This window comes from Echeneis naucrates, chromosome 8, assembly GCF_900963305.1.
Source record: "Echeneis naucrates chromosome 8, fEcheNa1.1, whole genome shotgun sequence".
Taxonomy (NCBI): Eukaryota; Metazoa; Chordata; class Actinopteri; order Carangiformes; family Echeneidae; genus Echeneis; species Echeneis naucrates.
The window spans coordinates 8,202,570-8,223,709 of record NC_042518.1 but is presented as its reverse complement, the minus strand read 5'-3'; the positions used below and the strand labels follow the sequence as shown (position 1 = coordinate 8,223,709).

The 21,140-nt window shown below is 41.9% G+C and overlaps 1 protein-coding gene across 2 annotated transcripts in view; it reads left to right on the top strand.

Annotated features, from left to right (window-relative positions):
- Positions 1-21,140, top strand: part of LOC115047142 (mitochondrial import inner membrane translocase subunit tim16-like) — a 97,966-nt gene that overhangs the window by 25,304 nt on the left and 51,522 nt on the right. For both annotated transcript variants that reach the window (XM_029507886.1, XM_029507887.1), the window contains exons 8-9: positions 1,433-1,516; positions 1,783-1,865. In XM_029507886.1, the coding sequence (XP_029363746.1) occupies positions 1,433-1,516; positions 1,783-1,865 (167 nt within the window). The remainder of the gene's footprint in view (positions 1-1,432; positions 1,517-1,782; positions 1,866-21,140) is intronic.

The window sequence follows — 21,140 nt, the reverse complement described above, 5'->3', positions numbered from 1 at the left end:
TCCCATGATCATTGCTTCAGTTTCTTTAAATCTATATTTTCTTAACAACACGAGATGCGATTACAGCATCCTCATGGGGAAGGGGTGGAAACTTTTTGAATTCCTTTTCATTGAAATCAATAAATAATGCAAAAAGTGACCAGCCCATATCCTTCATCTTACTTCATCCGGAGATGTCCTGCTGATATCAGAGCATCAAAACATGTGTGTCATACACCCTGGAGGAGAGGATTCAGGGAGAGTAGCCAGTGATGAAACATTACATTGGAACGGTTCACAGGCTCTTGGTTTGTCCCCCATGGCACATACTAAGCTGGGTATGTGGCGAAAGTGATGTCTGGAAGTTGTACTGGTGCGCTCTGCTGTGTTGCTCTGAAATTGGATTTTATACTGTGTTCATTCCTATTCATCAAGCTCTTGTTGTAGTTTTGGCCCAGGAGACATGCCTGTTGATAATCTTGTACAGTTCAGATGTAGGTGTTAATTCATGGATTATCAACCAGTGCCTTCTTGCCATGGCACAGATGCCCAGCCACACTCTTTCAGGACACTGCAGCCATGAAAATGACAAAGGTTTAGGTGGAGATCCAGAGGGCTGACGGGCTGCTGAGGTTGAGGACAGTACTGAGTACTTAGCACAGAAATATCAGGAGACTCAGTAACTGACTTTGTTTTTGAGACTGTAAGTACTTCAGACCAGGCAAATAAGCTCGAAATAAAAACAATGCAGTGTTTTTAAATACTTAGTTACTGAATAATCGCACTTTGTTGCCTTTGATTGAGCCAGCCTGGCACATCTTGTCTCACCTTTTGTCCTCACCTCTTTAATTGTGATCTGTCTATGGCTTTATTCAGTCCTTTTTCCACTTGCTTCTGTCTAACGTGTTGTCTTTACAAACACTCTCTCATTTCAATGCTCACAGTTGTTTTTAGTCATTACCACTGACATGTGCCATTTGTATTGGAAGACCACCTATCAAATCCAGTCTGGCAGTGCTGTTTTGACACATATTCCCCATGGAAACAGTTCAACAACGTCCTAGTACCATTAATGCACACATCAAGAGTGAAAAAAAAGACACTGTGGTAATCTAAGCTACACCTAGGGCCAAAGTCACCTCGTCTGCTTCATCAACAAGTGCTCCTTTCATGGGACAAGTCTTGTTCTGTCCCACAACAGGGATCTGCCAGAGGCACTTTGGAATAGTCCTGTCTGTCCTCCTTCCTCTCGTGTCCTTTTTCTCCCACCTGCAAATTATTCACTCACCACCTCCCCTCCTTGTTATCTTGAACTAAACCTCAAAGTTGTTTTAAAATTTTGGGTTCATCATTGAACCCTTTGTGAAAGGGAATATGTAGTCACGTTAGCTGTGTTTAAGTTATCTAATTGTGACTGTCTGGAAATTCCATTTTTGCATTGTTTGTCCCATAGAGTGCCAAAAGTCTTCAGAACAACAAGGATTCACGCATCCTGTGGACAAGAGAAGACCTTCTACTGACCACTGGCTTTGATATGGTGAGAAACTCTTTGACATGGTTTGTCAAAAGTGTTTATTCCCACCTCATAGACTTCAGAGTAATATATATGTATATATGTATGTGCTGGCTGTTTTTGTAGTTGTTGTTTTTTTTTTTTTTTTAAACTAGATGCAAAAAGTTGTTATTACCCCATTTTTATGTTGACACTGTCCCCAATTATTTGGCACATCAATGTTTTTTCAGACTCCAGACTCATCAAGCTGACCAAATTTACCCATCCTCGTCTCATGTTTTTGTGTGTAGATGCGTAGTCGGGAAGTGAAACTGTGGGACAGTAGGAAGCTGAGCTCCTCTCTCAGCTCTGTGTCGCTCGGCACTTCCAGTGGGTGAGTACAACATTAGTGTACAACTGCTGCCCCTCATAACTGACTGGTCCTGTCATGACACCGTCAGTCCTAAATGAGAGTCATGTGTCACACAGTGTCTCTCTGTGTGATCTGGCATACTGAGAATACAGCGTGTATGAGGTATGGAGATATATGTGTGTGGTATGGATGGCCTCTGTGTATTGTGAATCCTCCTCGTGGCTTCACAGCTGGATGGGCAGACAGACCTCCCAGAGCTCTGACACTGTTCCTCCACATTCCTGCCATTTCCTGGGTCAGAGCCACACACACACACACACACACACTCACTCCTATCCTCTAGCTGGGTGTGCTCTTTGTCTTTCTGTCCATAACCACTGTGAAGGGTCAGGCAACAGCAGCAGACACTTCTCCCCTCAGCAGCCTATGTGTCATTTCTGCTCCTGACCTTCTCCGATCAGTTCGTTTATTTTTCCAAACACGGCTGCTGAGGACTGAAGGAGAGCGGGAGCGTGGCCAGGTTCCAGAGAGGAGAGGCATGGAAGGACTGGGGAAGAAAGAGAACAGAGGGGGTGGGAGTGAGGGCTCTTTTGTCAGATCCAGCTCATCCATTGTAGCATAAACAGGTTGGCGGGCCAAGCCATTCCAAATCAGAGCTGACCAGACTTCACAAGGTCATGCAGTTTGCTGGGGTGGACTGAATAGATCTATTATCATGAATATTACTATAAAAAGACAGTGAGGTAGTAACACAGTGCAGTAAAAGAGAGAGGGCGGTCTCTGTTCCTGCTTTTGCCTCTGGTTTCTTTGGCTCAGGTGTTTCAGCATCTGTATGTGCCCATTTTTGGTTGCAGCAAGAACTAGAGAGTGTGAATATGTTCAAAGTAATTTTTTTATAAATAGTGAGACCACTTTTTATGAGGCCAAGACTGATGCTGAAAAGCAGTAATTGTTTTTCCCCCTGTTTTGGAATTCGAGTGTGTGTGTAAGTAAGGAAGACAGAGATGTTTAAGAGTTGAAACAGCAGGATCCAAATTACAACCTCCGCTCTGCCTCCTCCTTCTGCCTGTTTCCTCCACTTCCTCCTCATTTGACAAATAGTTCCATGCCTCACTGATAACCATCAAATTCTTTGGTGCCAGCATACTTCTCATGGAAATTTAGAATATCTGATGCCACTGATGCAACGCATTTCGATTTCATATTTCCAAAGCAGATATATTTTTTATAAAAATATTGATAATAGATGGCAAGCCGCTGTATAAGGAAGAGGAGCTGAGACCCACAGAGTTTGGTAGTCGCTTCAACTGGAAGTGTTGTCTTTCTAATGACTTCGCTCACAGACAAAGGAATGTTGAAGTTTGCTTAAAAGTCACTGTTTTGTAGGAGAGCTGATGATTAAGCTCAAAGAGAATGTACCAACAGTGTGAGGATTCTTACGCGTCTGATAAGTAAACAGAAAAAAAATCATTGCTGACTTATTGAACTCATTTTATTAGCTTTGATGATTTCCTGTATTTTGGTACTGGCTCATCAGAAATACCTTGTTTTTTTTGGTTTTTTTTCCCCACTGGATATACTGTACAGTAATTTTAAGTCTACGTGCTGACAAGTTTGATGCGTGTTCTGCGTTAAATCAACTCAATAATACTATCATGTGTTGGGATGCTCTGTCCGTTAGCTATCACTCCCAAGGCCACATCCCCTCCAGATTCTTGCAGACCAGCACTGACATAAAACAGACAATGAAATGACAGATGAGACCTTGCCTTTTATTGCAATTCTTTCTTTTCTCCTTCCCACTTTGTTATGTCTTTTTTTGCTGCAATATTGCCTTCACCCTTCAACTTCTTTTCGTTTGTCTGGTGTTTTCCATTAAACAGAAATCAAAATGTCTCCAATTCATTTTGTACAATATTTCAGAAACGGATCTGTTTTTGTTTACTAACATAATCTCTCTTCACACATTTCCTTATTTATCTTTCTCCCTCCTCCTCCTTGCTTATTACTCTCTTAAAGTGTAGCCACAGCTTTGGCCAAGGTCCCGTCTGTTTTTTGACCCATACTGCTCTTACAGGCTGAGCCTGTGTTCATGTCTGCTAATCTCTGCAATGGGAAATATCCAAAACTCTGTTGAAAGTAAACAAGCCTTCATGAGTTAAATTGAGTGGAAAATGTATTCACAATGTCGTATTCAGTCATATCCACCAAAGCGCTGGCCAAACACTTTAAAGAGCTAAACTACTCCTAGACACATTTTGCAATCAGAAGTTGCTGATAAGAGAAATGGCACACTTGCTTCAATCTTTTGAGCAAGGTTAAAATGTACATTACTGCTTTCTGTTTACTCAGTCTTACTGTATCTCCTTTTATCTGTTTTGGAATACATCTGGGGGACAGAGGCTCGTGTCTGGGCTTCCCTCCAGGCATGCTAGTCACTATTTACTCAGTATCTCACTGTGCTTTGTTATTTCTTAGGGAAAGTCACCATACTTTCCATCGTTCAACTTCAGCAGTGGGCTGTCCTCAAGTTCCCTTTTCCTTTCACGATTTTAATTATTTGTTTCATGTTAGTATGGTGGCTTTTCTGTAGAGAATTTTGTTTTAGTTCGGCATTGCTTCGGTGCATGTCTCTCATGTATGACCAAGCAGTTATGAAAAAGGCAAAACGCATTAATCAGAGGAATGACTTGTGTCCATTTTTCTCTGCAATCAATAGATTGGACCACAAGCTCAAAGTCAATCATCCATAGTGGAGCATTTCCTCCCTCTCATTTTAGGCCTGAGGTGCACATACTGTAAAGATGGATTTGTCTTCTTTTTTTTTTTGCATGTTTTTAATTAAAAGCACTGTGGTAAACATGGTGTGTAATTGGAGCAGCAAACTGGCCTGTGTCAGGTTTGCTGTGCTCATCCACAACATTCAGTAGGACTGTTTTCTTTGGATTGTCACAACATGAAGAGGCCTGGGACCATGAGCCAGTAAAATAGGGTTGTGGGTGGAATATAATTTGGATGGCGAATAATGGAGGGAAAATGTTTATTTTTTGGTTGGGGTTGAAATGGAGACCGAAAAATTGAGAGTGATGAGTCTGAAAGGGGTGTTTTTAACTGCGTAAAGGTTGCTATTACTGCGTTTTCCATACAAGCTGCAGATCTGGACACTGGAGAACAGCATGGATCTCTGTGTACTTGTACTCTTTCCTCCATAAACCTGAATTATAATAATGAGTTTAATAGGGCCTCCAAGCCAGCTGCAGTCAGCGAACTTTACAACTGGGCACGATTGCAACCAGCTTGCCGTGTAAATGCTTGAGACGTCATGGTAATTATCCATACCCCTGCTTTAGCAACAACACAAAGATTTACTGCTGTCACAGATTTAATACAGCAAGTCTAAATGATGCATGGCTGTGTAGCTGCTTGTAATCATGTTATAAGGTTGATAGTGAATTCTCTGAGGGTCAGTTGATTCGTCGAGATTCAGCTTGACTAAATAATAACCTTGGTAAAAGTGCTGGCTATACCTCTAATGTCTGTAAAGGTCCTCGCCATAAGGGCGTGAACACATACACACACAATTGTTCCCCATATTGGCGTACCTCTGCGTATGTGTGTATGGCCTGGCATGAGGCTGATTAAAACAGAGCGCTGTGACCTGGTGCTGTCAAGAATCCAGCATTCCCATTGGAGAAGACATGAGCCTCTCCCCAAGGAGCTGACCCCACTGTTTTCCCAACCTAGTCACGGGTTACACAAAGGGTTCACGCGATGAGGCAACTCAGGCAAAGAGAGAGTGTTTTTGTGTTGGACAAATGTGAGGGCCCCAGGTGTGATACACGTGCACCCAGCCTCTGTTCACTCTCCATCATCTATTTCTGTTTTTTTCTACCAGGGTTGAGAGCAGAGCCCAGTCATCGGGCGTAATTGAGCCAAACCCCCTTTAATCAGATGGATTGAGAAGGGGCCTGTGGCCCCAGAAGGGAACAAGGTTTTACAGAATAGTCTCCCCTTTCTAGCCCAAGCACTCTAAAATCAATCCCAGCTGAAGGCTTTCCTGTGGGGATTAGGTGCAGCTGCAGCACTGCTAACCAAACCGACCCCCCCCACCGCACCCCCCCCAAAAAAGCCGCAAAATGTTTCAGTGATAGTTTGACCAGCTTCTCTCTCAGAGTTCACTTTCCAACGGAAAATGGAGCTTTGTTGTATGGGTCCAGCCCAGAAACTCACGTAGGCAAAACTGCAGTCTTGTGCTGCTCCTCAGGGTCAAGTCGACAGTTCAGTTCAGCCGCTGCACCCCCTCTCCGGGATGGCCTTGGGGGATGGTGTAGGGTAAAGATGTGACCGCACGGGCTCTGGCAAAGAACCTGAACTCTGTTCTGACAGTTGAAACATGGTGTCTGGAATCAGTTAGTCATTTGGGGTTTCAGTTTGTGATTCAGTGGAGGGGTAGTCCAACCAGGAGAAGTGGATGAAAAAGGAGCAGGAGGATGGGGCCTTGAAATCCCCTCTTATATCTTCTTTTTTAGGAGATATTGTCTCTATTAAGGTTTATGGAACTTTAATGGAAGTCCATGTAGCAACTCCAGCCTTCTTTCACTCTATAGCAACCCCTGCACGTTTCCTTTTTAAAGCTCTTTGAGCAGCTTACTTATTTAACCTGCTAACCTGCCAGAAACAAGTAAAGCCTTTATCCTTTAGTTAAGCCTTTCCTTGTCTTCATCTAGCCAGCTTTTGTCTGTTATCATTTGTCCCCTGACTTAGTTTTTTTTTTTTTTTTTTTTCCTAATTTTTCTCTCAAACCTGAGCAGATGAAACAAACAAATATAGAACTGCGTTCTTAGAGGTGCTGGTGTCTGGGAGCCTGATTAAGGTTTTTCTTTTCCTTTTTAAGAGCAAAGCCTAATGGAGCCTTTCATAACTGGTAAGAAAGACATAGAAGTATGCGGAGCGTTTGGCAGGGGATGTTTAATATAATTCACAGAGGGTTTTGATTTCATCCCGCAGGTATGTGCTCAGCACTCCAGGGATCAGAAGGACCCTTTTGTGTGAACCCACCACAGAAGGAAAAATAGAAAAAAGTCTCTCCCTCCCACCTTTGGCTCCCTCCCTCCTTCCTTCCTACCTCCCCTTCCTAATCTTCCATTAACCTTTACTTTTTTATTTTCTTCTATGCTTTGGCTCATAATTTCATGCAGACCAAACTGGAGATGATTTGTCAGGGGAGGCCGCTCTACATTGTTTGGCATTGATGAACATCTTAATATGGTAGCTGCACAAATAACAAAAAACTTGGAGGCTTCTTCTGGAATCTCACTCTCATCTGAGTTTTACGTTTTTGGACAGCATCAGACTTCACTTTCCATCCTTTTTACAAAAACAGCAGTAGTGTTGCACTTGCAGCTGCAGATACCACTTTACCCCAGCCACTGGAAAAATGTCTGTTTTTCACTTGATTAAAATTTCACTGGCAATAATATTTGGGATATTTCCCCCACCAGAAACCTTCACACTAGCTTGGGTCATCCCAAAACCATTTCAGCCCCTTTTCTCCCCGCAGCTTTGGGTATCCAGCAGCTTTTTGTCTGATGGAGATGTAAGACTGGACTAAAGTGAAACCAGCGCAGGCTTTACTCACTTCACATGGATGCAATCCTAAGCATTGAATAAACACACTGCAGTATCAGGGCAAAGGGATAATATTTGCTGAGTTGCCGCAATGTCAGGTTCAAGGAGATTTTCCAAAGGAGGAGTAGCCTTTGTGAACACCCACAAGGTTTACTTATGCTCCATTTTCTTCTATAATTATCCTTAGTTTCCTTTACCCTTAGGTATTGTTCCAGTATATCTATTTCATCTACTTGCTTTCAGTTTGCTTCACTGTGTATTTTTCATTCAAATTGGCTGCCCTGTCTTATTCTCTAGCTATTTATGCATTGTTAAATCTCCTCCCACCTCTTTTTCTTCCACAACTCCCTTTCAACACGTGTATTTGTTTTATGAGATGGATGATTCACAACAATCAGGAACTGTGGCGCAGCAGAGCTCCCGTTTTTAAATTGTGCCTGGCTTTTGGATGCCAGTCACCTGGATGCCTGCCATCTTTTTCTGCAGTGGTAAAAAAAAGCAACTATTTGAGCAATGGGGAGAAGTGTGTTTCCCATTAGTAGCTGGTTTCCTCGGCCTTGCACCCCGCCTTCCCTTGCCCGGCACCCTTGCCTCAGCCACTGTCTCTGGGAGTGCTGCAGATTGGCAGCTCGTGACAGCACAGCTTATAGTCTCGAAAAGACTCACAAAGATACAAAGGCAGTGACAGCGATACACACACAGACACACAAACAAAACCCCACATATGTATACTGGTAGATATTTGAAAGACAGCGATAGGATCGACCGTGAAAAATAAAATTTGTGGTTTTTTTTATAGCCTCCACTGATTTGCCAACATGAAAAGCCATCTGACTGTGACTGATTGTGTTTACTTTTGGCTTTGAGGTTTGCATTTACCTCCAAATTGGTCAACCTGATTTCAGTGAATCAACATAATCCATGAAATCAGAATGAACTTGAATATATTCATCATATCCTGTATTTGGTGGCCAAGACTATTTCACTGTTTGACCCTTAAAAATGGTTGAGTTCTGTCTGTTTAGGATCATAGTTCTCTTGCACCATAATACATTTTGGATCACGATATTTTGTGTTTTTACTCCATGCTTTAATGTTATTGTCCTTCGGGGACAAATTGATCTTCATCTCATCCATCTCAACAACATTTTCTAACTCTATTGCTTTTGCAATTACTAACTTCTCTCTTTGAGACTTACTATAACTCTGTCTTGATAATAGGCAGTTGATTTTGACACTCCCAACAGTGGAAATGTCACAAGTTAACGACTCTTGACTGTTATTCTGTTCTGCATGAATCAATGATGATCTCCTGAAGCTGAAACCGAGGTGCTTAAACATCGTAATCATTGTTTCGTTTCAGATCCAGACATAAAAACAAACCAAAAAGAGTATCACTGTCCAACAACTTAAAGCCAATCATGACTGCCAACAGAGATGGCAAAGCTCAGTGAATGACTTCTCTCGTGTGTAAATGGTCTGTGTAAGTTCGGCAAAGCACTCATCCACATCTGGAACTACAGCAAAACCAGCCAAAAGTCCCTTCTTTTTTTAAAAGCAAATTTGAGTGAGCACACTTTTCCAATCATTTAATAGGGAGAGCAGGCAAGGTAGGTTGTCTGCTCATTGTGTTCTTTTTTTTTTTTTTACAATAATGTTTCCAGGATAGAAACCAGTGACCCTTGGCTCCATCCTTTTGAAGGCCTGCAGTCTTTGAGGAAACAGGAGATTATACTTTATTAAAGAGGATTCCTGATTGGTTGGTTACAGGTGGGACCCGTGCTGCTGGCTGATGTCATTTCCCATGTGGACCTTATTTTTCTGCCCACATTGTGGAAACATGTCAGTTTCAGTGAGGCAGGAGTAATATGCCACGGTTAGTTTAATGAGAAAAGTGCCGGGGCATGCTGCTGCTCATTGTGTGCCATCACTACATGATAGGTCACATGATTGGATGCTCTAATGCTTCACCGTGTTTTCATTGTGCTGTTGGACCAGAGATTGAAATACTGTTAAATGTCTGCAAGGAAAAGACTGAACAACATTACCGCCTGTCAGATTTCACTTGTCACTATGGAAATGTTATGTCAACAAAAGCTCCTCTGCACCTGCATGAACTTTCTGGCTTTTCAGCTCAGGGTTGTGTGTCTGTGTCATGCAAGTGCACTTGTCGTAAACAGCTAAAAAAAATTCATCAAGATGTAATTGGTGGGAGAGTGAGTGGAGGAAGTGGTGGCCAGGAAATAATTTTCCCATTGTGCAATGCAAGTTCTCATGGGAGAAAAGAAGAAAAGGTGGAGCACCCTCAGGGGGAACACTAGTTGGTCTTTAGTCAGTGTGCTCTTAAAGAAAAAAACATGGACTTACCTTCTCTAATATTGAAGTTCTCTGTATGAGTCCAGCTAACATTATTTCAGCAAGGTCAATTAGTCAGCCAGCTATTGTACAGATGCTTTGTGCAAGCCAGAAGAGGGGGGTGTTCAAAGGATGGAGTTTAGGACAAGTGGGAGGTAAACGTCTTGTAAGCATTGGGTGTGTAAGCCCTCTATTGTGCCCTTACCGTCTTTTGTCCAGAACTTGTTTCCTCTGGCACCAAACATGATGAACAAAGCACACTTCATGTTTAAGTTGAAGATGTTTTTAGTTTAAACAGTAAGAGGCTAATTTAGCATCTTAATCTGCCATTTCAAATTACTGTAGCACCTGTTCAATTGTGGTTTGTGGATAAAAATGGACCTGCTGGTGGTGGTTAACAGACCTACATGGATGGTTGGGAAGAGGTAGTTTGAATTTGCGGTAGGTATTCTCTTTCATCCTCTCTATTTAAATAAACTTGCCATGCCAGGCCTTGGTATGCTAGTTTCCAGTTACACAGAAGTCCTAAAAGTGGTTCCAGTTCTGCTCCAATATCCAGTGAATTGCGTGTGTTGGGGGAGCTTTTGAAATGCCATCAACTCCAGCATAGGGGCACTTGTCCAGGGTATTGTGTGTGTGTGTTGAGCGTACAGCACAGGTGTCTCTCACACAGCAACTCAGCCATGAGCTGGAGGGACTGCATTCTTACTGGGAAGCTGTCAGTCAGTCACTCACACATGATGTCACATACACATATACATGCCTGAGCGGATCTGCCGTTTCTATACCTTTTCAGCACAGGCAGACCATCACCAAACACCATTCATCATCACTCTGCAGGATTTGACAAGTGGAGTGACATAGACTTAATCATCCATGTCCTTGTTTCACCATGAATTCATGCACAGCATGTGAGATACTTTAACAAGATAATATATTTGAAAACATACAGTATAAACTCCTCCACTTTGTTTATATATGTGTGTGTGTGTGTGTATATTCATTCCTTTAAAACCCGGACCTGTGTCACAATTACTTTGAAAAGCATACAATGTAAAGCTGCTGCGCCCTCCCAGGATTGTACCTACATGTTTACTGTGTCCTGCTGTTTTTCTTTTGCAATGGGTTTCTTTATGTGCCAGCTGTGTGCATTGGCTCTTGGAGAGATGGTGAAAGAGTAACCCCTTCAAAAAGCACCTTAGACAAACATGTTTGACCAGAAGTCCTTCCCTGAGAAAGAAGGGAGGCCCAGTTAGAGGGAAATATTTAAGAGACCACTTGTTCCTTAGAAGCTGAAGGGACAAAGCTGCAGGGCCTTTCATTCTGACCTCCCTGGTTGGTGTACAAGAGGGAAAAATATTTCATCTGCACTAGACTGAACCCCCCCCCCTTCCGAAAAAAAACAAACAGAAAACACTGGCTTGATTATTGGTAATAGAAATGTATTCACTACATGCAAAGATGAGGTAGCCTGTATCAATCCTAACTTTTCTTCACACATCCTAACTATCCACAAACCACAGCTGCTATGAGCCAGCTACTGTGCACACTAACACAGGGGAATCGACACATACAGCAAAAGCCAGTCATCATTGTCATCAAATTGAAATACCATTTGTCTTTTGTCAATGCTGCAATTCACTTTGAAATTAGTGAGCATTCATTCGTCATCCATATAGAGGTATTCACCCCATGTTAAAAACTTCAAATATGTAGGCAAGTGGAGGAGATGCCCTCTGTATCAGACCTTGAAAACCCCCAAACTACACTAATTCTTTTTTCTCTATTAAGGTTTTGAAATTGATACATGTTTTTATATCTTTCTCTAGAAAGCCACAGCCATTCTACCTTTTATTTTACTTATTACTTTTCTTCCCTTCTCATCTCCCTCAATCTCTTTTAAGTTTTGGCCATAATGAAGAAGAGGAAGTGAGAGACTGAGACAGGAGTGGAATACCGCTGTCTGCCAACCGCATGCTGCAAAAACCAAGATTGCTAAAAGACATATGGCCTTGGAAAAACACACGCGAACACACACAATATCCTAACCTAAGGTGATTGGAGTAGGTCCTGTAAAAATAGATGGAAAAGATGGGGATGCTTTGAGAGACAGAAAAACAGCCAGACCGACAGAGAGAGGGACAAGGAGAACAGAGAGACAGAAAGACATTTTAAAAAAAATGTTGGCCGCTGAGATTTAGCTGGCACCGCATGCTCTCCTTCTGACCTTTGGTGGGTTTGTGTAAATTATATCCCTTACGAGGGAAACTATGTGGTGGTTTAACTGGAGAGAACCCCCTCCTCTTCTCTTCATCTTTCTATGCTGCCGTTCACTCTTTTGAAGCAGTGCTCCATCCATCTTTCAGACCCCCCTTCAATGTCTTCTTGCGTCTCTTCATGTTGTTCTTCATATCTTGCTCTCAGCATTCAATCCTTTTTTTTTTATTGAGCCATTTCCCTTTTGATCGCACCACAATAACGCCAGTTCTTATTTAATCTATTCATCACTTCATCATTCTCCCGCTCGAACCCTCCAGTTTTATGTCTTTTTATCGGCCTCCCCCAACTCTTCTCTCTTCTCTGTCTCCCTCCCCACAGTTATGCTATTTTTTACTGCGCCTGCAGGATACATTTAACTTGTGGTCACTTGGGAAGTGATGGCTACATTAGCAGGGGGTGGGGGTGTCTGGTGAATCACTACCTTCTCTCAGCCACAATGGGCTCCATGCAGGCTGATACAGACTTTCCACTGCAGTGAACCCATCGACATGGGGTGCCTACCAGGGTGCTCGACTGCCTTGCCCATACCCCAAGGCCGCAGTCTAGGCTGGCAGGCACCCACACAGGCACGCGGCGTCAGCCTGCCCAGCGGGTGCCCCTGTTTATGTTTGTCTTGTGCGGTGGCTAGTTTCTCACTGTAATGTTCGGGCTGTAGCACCACCCTGCAGGTCACGCCACCGTCTGTCCAAGAAATGCCCTCTCCAACCCCGGACAGTTGTGTGCTGTAAAGTGGCCTTTGGCATCCATCACTGCAACTGGACCAAATCAGAAGTCGACTGTGGCTGCATGTCCATATATTGAAGCCGGCAAGAGCTTAGGCCATACTTAAAGGGTCATACTAGTGGTTTTGCGTGTTTTAGGCCATGAAATACTAATTGTGTGTACTTAAAATTACTGTCTATCATTTACCTAAACATATCATAAATCTTTTGGTTGACTTTTTTTGTTTTGTCCAGCACCTTGTATAGACTTGCATTAGATAGCTCGGGTTTCTCCGCTTTGCAGTACCCATTTACTCTCTGTAGCCGCTATATAAACAATACAATTTTACAAACAAAGCAGGAACACTTCGGAGAACAGCAGCTGTCCATTCGAAAAAGCCGAGGAGATGGGAGAGTTGGTTACCATAAAGCGTGAGTCGTGTGAGAGATCAGCAAAAAACTAACTTGCATGTGGTCAATTGTGCTTTTTTGCCATTTTTTTTAATGCCAATTTAGCCATTAAAAAAAAAATGCATGTAATGCAAACTAGGAAAAACATCCCTGCTCACAGCTTCATTTACGTTTGACAATTCAGTGACTTTGACAAATGAAGACTAAAAACAAACCATGCAAAACATCACATGCCAAGCTGTGCATATACAATATTTTTTACCTACATGTACATCTCCTATTGCAGCATTAGCCATCCGAGGAAGGGCTGGTCTCTTTCTGAATTTCTCCCTGAAGTTCTGGGATTTTGAGTTACTTGTTGCCTGACGAGGTTTGGACTGAGCTGGCAGCCATTGACAATATGGTTCATGTATTGTATCACAATAATTATGTTACTTGGACAATTGCCTGTTTTTGAAAGACTGTTATGGCCTTTTTTTTTTTTTTTTTTTTACGGGGTTGACTTTTAAAAAAGACATCTTTTGCACAACTTCAGTCTTGCACTCAAAGAGTACCACAAAGACAAATATGACACTGGGACACTGTTTACTCAAGATCTGTAAGAGGACATGTGCATGTTTATCCCTGTTTAGCTCCAACTGGTCAGGATATGTAAACCAGTGCCCCAATTACCAGACAGCAGCCTTTAAAAATCTGCTTTATCCAGGTCTGCTATTCATTCAAACGCTCCGGACAAATCAGTGCCCAGACACTTGTGACTGTCCAGACCCTTCCCGCAGCCAAGATTAGCTGATTAGCACTTTGTGTGTTTGAGTTTAATGACTCGCTCTGAGACACACCCTTTCATTTCACTGTTATTATCTGTGAGGAACAAACAGGTGTTTGTTGGCCGGAAGTTTAGGGTCTGTTGCTGCGGGGTTAGAGTTCACATACAGGGGTCAGAGGTCAGGTGGCCTCAGCCCTCTGGTAGCAGACGGCCATTATGCTCCCCCTATGAATATTTGTTTGGGCTGTATGTGGATTGATGTGTGTTTGAAGGGAAGTGGAATTAGTGTGACTGGCATGGCTTACTAAATCCAGGCTTTGCCCCAGAGCATGCACACACATACACACAGTTCAAGATCATCATGTAATGCATTTTTAACCCTGAGCCATCATCCTTTCAAGCTATGTCAGGAGCCTTATCTTATATTTGAAGTCTTCATTAAAACCTGAGAAACCTAACATGTCCCATCTCATCCACTTATGTGTGTGTGTGTGTGTGTGTGTAAGAGATGTTTGTAACTCATTCTATCAGCTGCAGAAACACCATGAGCACCTACTGTGATGAAAAGGATTACAGGCAGATAATCAGCGCCTGTCACCACCCTCCACTCACCACACACACTAGCACAAATACATAATTCCCTAATGATGTAAAAACATTACAACTTAAATAACAATATACACTCTTCCACACCTAAGTGTCTCAAAGCAGTATTATTTTTTTCCCACTTTTTGACTTTGTGGCGGCAGATCTGGGATTTTTTTTTTTTTTTTTTTTTCCTCTACTTTCCTGTACCCATAATATGCCCACCCACATTACAGCATAGCTCAGCTCAGTTTGAGATTACACAGGAGCCCCAGCCACAAACAAAGTGGAATTTGCAGATGTGTATACACAGCACAGGCATGATGCAAGCAGAGTTTGGAAGTTAGCGCAGGATGTGTACACAGCGTTTGATGAATGGCTGCTGGTGTCTTAAGGGGGATGTATCAGAGGCCCAAATGCTTGACCTCCAAGGCTTTGGTTGGCTTGCTCCTTGTCAGTGTGCTACTCTGAAGTTATGTTAGAAATTCAGTTAAACATTATGCTTGTGCACGTTTTGCTTTGCATCTGGGAAATATGAGAAGTGGAAGAAATGAAAGGAGCCTGGAGGGAGAGGGAAAGGAAACAGTAGCTGGTGGTTTCCAAGTTAAACCAGCCACTGTGTTTTCCAGATCATTTTCCGCTTCTTTACATAAGAAATGCACATGCATATGAGAGATTGTTTATTGTCGCAATTTAGTTGTTGATCGGGTGGGTTGGAGAGCGATTTCAATGTAAAATGTAGATTTTCAAATATGCAAGATTAATCCTAATACTAACTGCAGAAGCCTTGCATGTCTCTGGTATCTAAATATTTAGAAGTTGGTCAAAAAGCTGTAATTTCCATAAAAGCTTTTATGGCGTTTTCGCAATTTTTTTTTCATTTTCAAGTTTGCTTTCAAGTTTTAGCTGTGGCTGCATTTCTACAACAGAACTTGTAGTAATGTACATTACTACATTATAATGCCTAATAATGCTTTATAGCATGCTCAGACCGAGCAGCTGCTTACCTGAAGTAAACTCAGTTTTTGTAGCACATCACAAACAACCATGGAGCCCTTATTTTAACCTCATTGGAAGTGCAGATCTGTGTGTGTTCACTGTGTGTTTGCTCTGCTGGGTCAGCACAAGTTTTGCTGATGTGGAAAGACCAAATACTGCGCTGAGTAATATTGTTTTAATCAGCACAGGCGACCCTGCAGTTAACATCATCCTCTCCTGCTGCGGCTCCACCCGTTTTCATCTGGATGCATGTGTAGCCCCTTGCAACGACAAATGAACATAAACTATGACTTCATCTGATCAAGCATCCCGATGGTCCACAGTATGTCGCTATGTGCCTTCATGGGAGGTCAAGAAAACACACAATTCAATAGATGAAAATGCTTTTTGCTTTTTTCCCTGCAGACCTTGATCGAATTTTTAATGAGTTCTTGTTTATCTGTATTTTGCATGTACTCTGAATTCAGCATAGTGCTAATTAAGTTTAGTGATCTCTTATTGAGTTCATTCATGCTGGAGTGCTGGAGCCAATCTCACCCTGGACAGGTCGCCAGTCCATCACAGGGCCAACACAAATAGTCAGACAGAGACCAACAACCACTCACACTCACACTCTGACCTACGGACAATTTAAAGTCACCAGTTAACCCAAACATGATGTCTTTGGGCAGTGGGAAGGAAACCGGAGTACCTGGAGGAAACCCACACAGGCACGGGGAGAACATGCAAACTCTGCACAGAAAGGCACCAGGCTGGGACCTGAACCTACAACCTTCTTGTTGTGAGGCAAAAATGCCAACCACTACGACGCTGTGCTGCTCCTCTTATTGAGCTAAGGATCATAAACATACATTTTCATACTTTTTTACCCTCATACTTTTAAAATAGTGCCGTCATGCTAATTTGTATATATGATAAAAGGTACATGCACTGCATCCTGAGGATAACTTGTAAATATCCCAGAAATATGGACACCCCTCAGACGCTGTCACTTTATTGCGTCCTTGTCTCCTTCATATGGTCGTGATTTGGCTGAGAGCATTAAGGTTGTGGGATCCCAGGAGAGCTTTGAGGCTCACAAGGCACTGATGCAGCAACTCTTGGTGATGATCACTGGAATTCACCTCTCAGCTTTAAAATTGTGCCCTTCACTTGCCTCTGGTGTTTGTAACTACTAGTTCCAAGAACAGCTGCTCAGACCTTTGTCGCTTCTCATCACAGCTGTTTTCTGTCAAAGGCCATGCGAGGGGAGCAACCTTTGTCAGGGTGAGCAGACTTTAAAACCTCTCTGAACTTATTCCAGACAGACCCTTTAGTACACAGTACATCTCTGTTGCTTTTGAATTCAGTCCCTTAATTGCTGCCTCCAAGGAATTAGCATTTAGGAGTTCAATTATTCTCATCAGTGAATTGTAATTTGCAGCCAAAAGATTATAGCTGTTTAAATTCAAAACATGTAAGAAATGAGAGAGGACTATGCTCTCACATGACCTTACTCTGGGATAAAATGGACCTGATTTAGCTAAATGCTTGATCTGATAGCCCCATCTTCTCGACTTATGGGGCTTATTTGGATTTGACAGACTTTTCTCTGCGACTTGATCATGATGAAGTATTTTACGCATACCTAGCCCTCTGTCACCCTCAACAACCTCCTTACTGCGCACTAACTAGCATCTCCTCTCTTCTTCCTTATGACAATATTACTCATTCGCTTATGGTTTTCTGAATAAGTAACATTTCCCCACCCACTTTTGTCTCCATTCCTTTGAGATGAGTGCAGTGGGGTCGCTTTCCAGAAGTGACAGGCGGTTCTGTTTAGGTGCTTTTTAACTCCACTGCTATCGGCACACACACACATATACACAGATGCTCAACACCTCCTCTCATCAGTATATTTCCATAGACGGATACGTTTTACAGAACATGTGGCCATGCTTGAACTCAGTAACAGCAACCCTCCGCCTTCTTCTCCCTTCACATGTCAACTCCTCTATCTCTTTAATTTCAGCTCATTCTTTACACCCTTTCCTTCTTATTTTACAGTGTTGGTTGGATCGCCACTCTCCATTTCTGGTTTCCTCATTTATGTTTCTATTTTGCCTGGGATTTTTCAACACCTTATGCTTGGGGAGAAGCTCAGGTTTCTTTCTCCTGCTTTAAAACAAGGAGCAGCCTCAGCCTTTTGAGGCACTAAGTCAGATTTTGCATTGGGGCCCTAGGTTTGATCCAAAGTGTAGTCAAAGAAAAGTTTATGTTGTTTTCAAATGAACACAGAATGAATGTTACTAGTGCAGGAAGGATTAGTCAATGAATCAGTCAAAGTATTTGGATAATTGTTTATTTTTTTAAGAAAATTAAGTTTTAGTCTTTTATATAACTCAACAAACAAGACATTTCAAGACTCAAAATTTGGCCCTGTGAACATTTTATTGACTAAATGATACTAATTAATAAAAAAATGACTGACACTTATTTCTAAAGATATGTGTCATGCTTAGTTGTCTGATACACTAGTAAAAGTATATCTAAGTTCATTGTACTGGCACAAAAAAACGGAGACGATGACTGAAAATGACAGAAATTACAATCCTAGAAAAGAACTGAATACCTGCTCTGGGTATAATACTACCACGTGCTTTTATATGCAATAATCTACTGAGCAGTACGTGAAATGAATTGCACATGTGCCTGCTAATGTACGATGCCAAGAACTAACCAAAGTCAACTTCTTTCTTCTGCTCTCCTTTCCTGTTTTTCACGTTCCCTCACCTCTCATCTTTCCCCTTGCTGCTTTTTGTCACAACAACATCTGGGCCATTTGTGGGAAGAGACTGGCATCTGGATGGCATGAGAGGAACCAGTGGCGCATAATCCTTCATCTGTTAATAGTACCATAGAAAGATCAATAGCAGGGGAAGGTGGGATGTGGGGCAGGAAAGTTGGGGTGAGCACTGTAGGAAAACAACCAGTGGGCCAAAAACTGGAGCCAGAAATCTGGGTTCCAAATTGGTGGTTTGGTTTTTCTACTCAGCTCTTTTCTTTCTCTGCTCTTTTACTGCGCGATGCTACCATCCTATGCACTTGTTGAAAGACATAGAAACCATATAACCCATCATAGAAAATACAGCTCAGAAATTCAAATGTTTGTTATTATGATATTGTATTATTATACGCATACACTGTATATAAAAGTGAATAAGGATTCCAAGTCTGAAAAAGTGAATCCTTAATACTTAACTGCCTTGAACTTGTACAAAATTTAATGACCATCAGGGGGCGACTGCTCTGGTTATGAAAATGTCAGATTGGATCGAAGTCTATGTGAAAATGGCTGTACTTCTCGCTTGATTTACTACCTCAGTTTATGATCTCACTCTTTATTTCTAAGTCTCCTTTGACTCTACACAATGTTAAAATTATGGTCCCATTTAAATGAAAATAGACCATAAAGCAGAGTAGGGAGTGATATGTGTTTCACCTACAGGTTGCTTGGTTTTCGCCTTGTGTGCAATTGATCCCAAACGATCTCCAGTCTGGAGACTGAGCTACTCTTCTATCATGTGAAGACATTACATTCTTCTGCCCTTCTGCCTTTCTCTTAGTTTTTCTGTTTTGGCTCATTATCTTGCAGTACGACCAACTCCAGATCAACTAGTCTGGTAGTAGTACTAAATCTACATGAATCTATGAATATTCATGTAAATCTAGAAGGATGTTGAGGCTTTGGTGTCCTACTTTTTTTTTTTTTTTTTGCCTTACTGCTCACATTTGTATCAGGTAAGGTATTTTATTATGTAACATTTACATTTCACTAAGACTGGACAAATTAAGATGTATATCATAGAAGATGTCACTCAGTATGTGTATGGCATCTTTTTCTTTTTTTGAGTTTATAATGAGTTTTGTGTAGCTTATTTCATACCCTTTATGGCTGACATGAAATACTCTCAACAGAGCTTAGAGAGATGGTTTGAGGTTACGGAGAGGTCAGCTGTACTGTGTGGGCAGCAGTGCTATTTGGAAGATGGAAAACAGAAAGGGACAAAGTCATTTGAATAAAATATTTAGGTGCAGTGGAAATACGTGCCGCTTGCTGCCACATGACCCTGTGCTTCAATGCGTTGTCCTTGGCTGCCTTCTCACAGCCCTGATTTTTGAAACAAATTAGAAACAAAAAATCAAGTGTGAGTGGGACAAAGGGAGAGGAGGAATGGGAGTGAAAAGAAATGTTTACCCAGAAATATTTACTCAGAAGTAAGTAGAAGTAGTAATACATGCAGATATTTATTTATTTGGGGGAGGGGTGACAATTATGAAAAAGTTCCCTTGAAACGACAATAGGGGCCATTGAGAAGTGCAGACAGAGTGTGAGTGTCAAAGTTGGCTCCAGATTTCTCTTAAAGCCAGGAGAAGAAAAGAGTGTTTTATGCAAGGGAAGGAGGGAAACAGACATGCAGACACACTCCCTCTGCTCTTTCCTTGTCTTACTCACATACTCACGGATGCTGGGAAAGAGGACAGAAACATGTTTTCACTCTTTCGCCTGGAAGCATCAGTCCGATCTTATATCATATATGTCCTCCCTGTTCTTTTACCTAGAGGCACTGTTGTATGCACTCAGTGAGCTTACTAGTCCAATGCCTTGTTTTTCCTTTTTGCATTTTTGCACATTAAGTTTAAAACAGTGGAAGAAGAAGAAGAAAGGTGTTAAAGCCTCTTGACCTCCAGGGGGTGCATTGTTTCTCCTGTTATTTCACTCGGAAGTTTGCTGTCTTTGTGCAAATTGATATAATGAAGCCTGCATGGTAGGAGTGGTGCTGTTTTATGTGTTTGTGTTGTTCGCATGGAACCTTTCACAACAGCCCTCAGCAGTTGGCCACAGTAAGAGTGTGTTTGTGTTTGCGTGTGTATGTGTGTGTCTTTTCCTATCTATCTGCATGCATAGTGCATCAGTTCCAACTAGTATCCCACCTATAAAACATACGGGTGGTCAGCCTGTTTATCGTGTGGGTTTGCAAACAATGTTCACTCATTAGGCTTACACCAGTGAGTCATTCATCAGTGGTTAAATCCACTTATTACCTTCAACCAAATAGTCCCAGTTGTTATCCTAATTTTCATTTTGCTTCCACTGATGGTAAGTAAACATTCCAAGAGCTCTCGTCAAGCGAAAGAACACATTAAATGATCTTATATCCATCCAGAATAAAATATCTAGATAATGTTTGGGCATAGTGCATTGAGTCATCTGTTAGTATTGTGATGTGAACACGACAGCATGCTGATTTTACCACATGCTGTTACTGCTACTAGCATGGCTGAGCTTTAGCCTTGTAATGACACTGTAAACACACTAAAGAGGTGATGACAATCTGACTGAAATGAATGTCCATGTAGATGGTTGACACTGTACCCATATTGAAATACATTTTCACTCAAATACACAAACACATAGATAGCTGTGTTCGTTATTATGGCATTCAGTATGTAATAGCTTTATTTACTGCATAATTTAGCAACTGTCTTTTCCTCTTTCATGGACTCTCCCTCCTGTGATCTTTCCCTTGT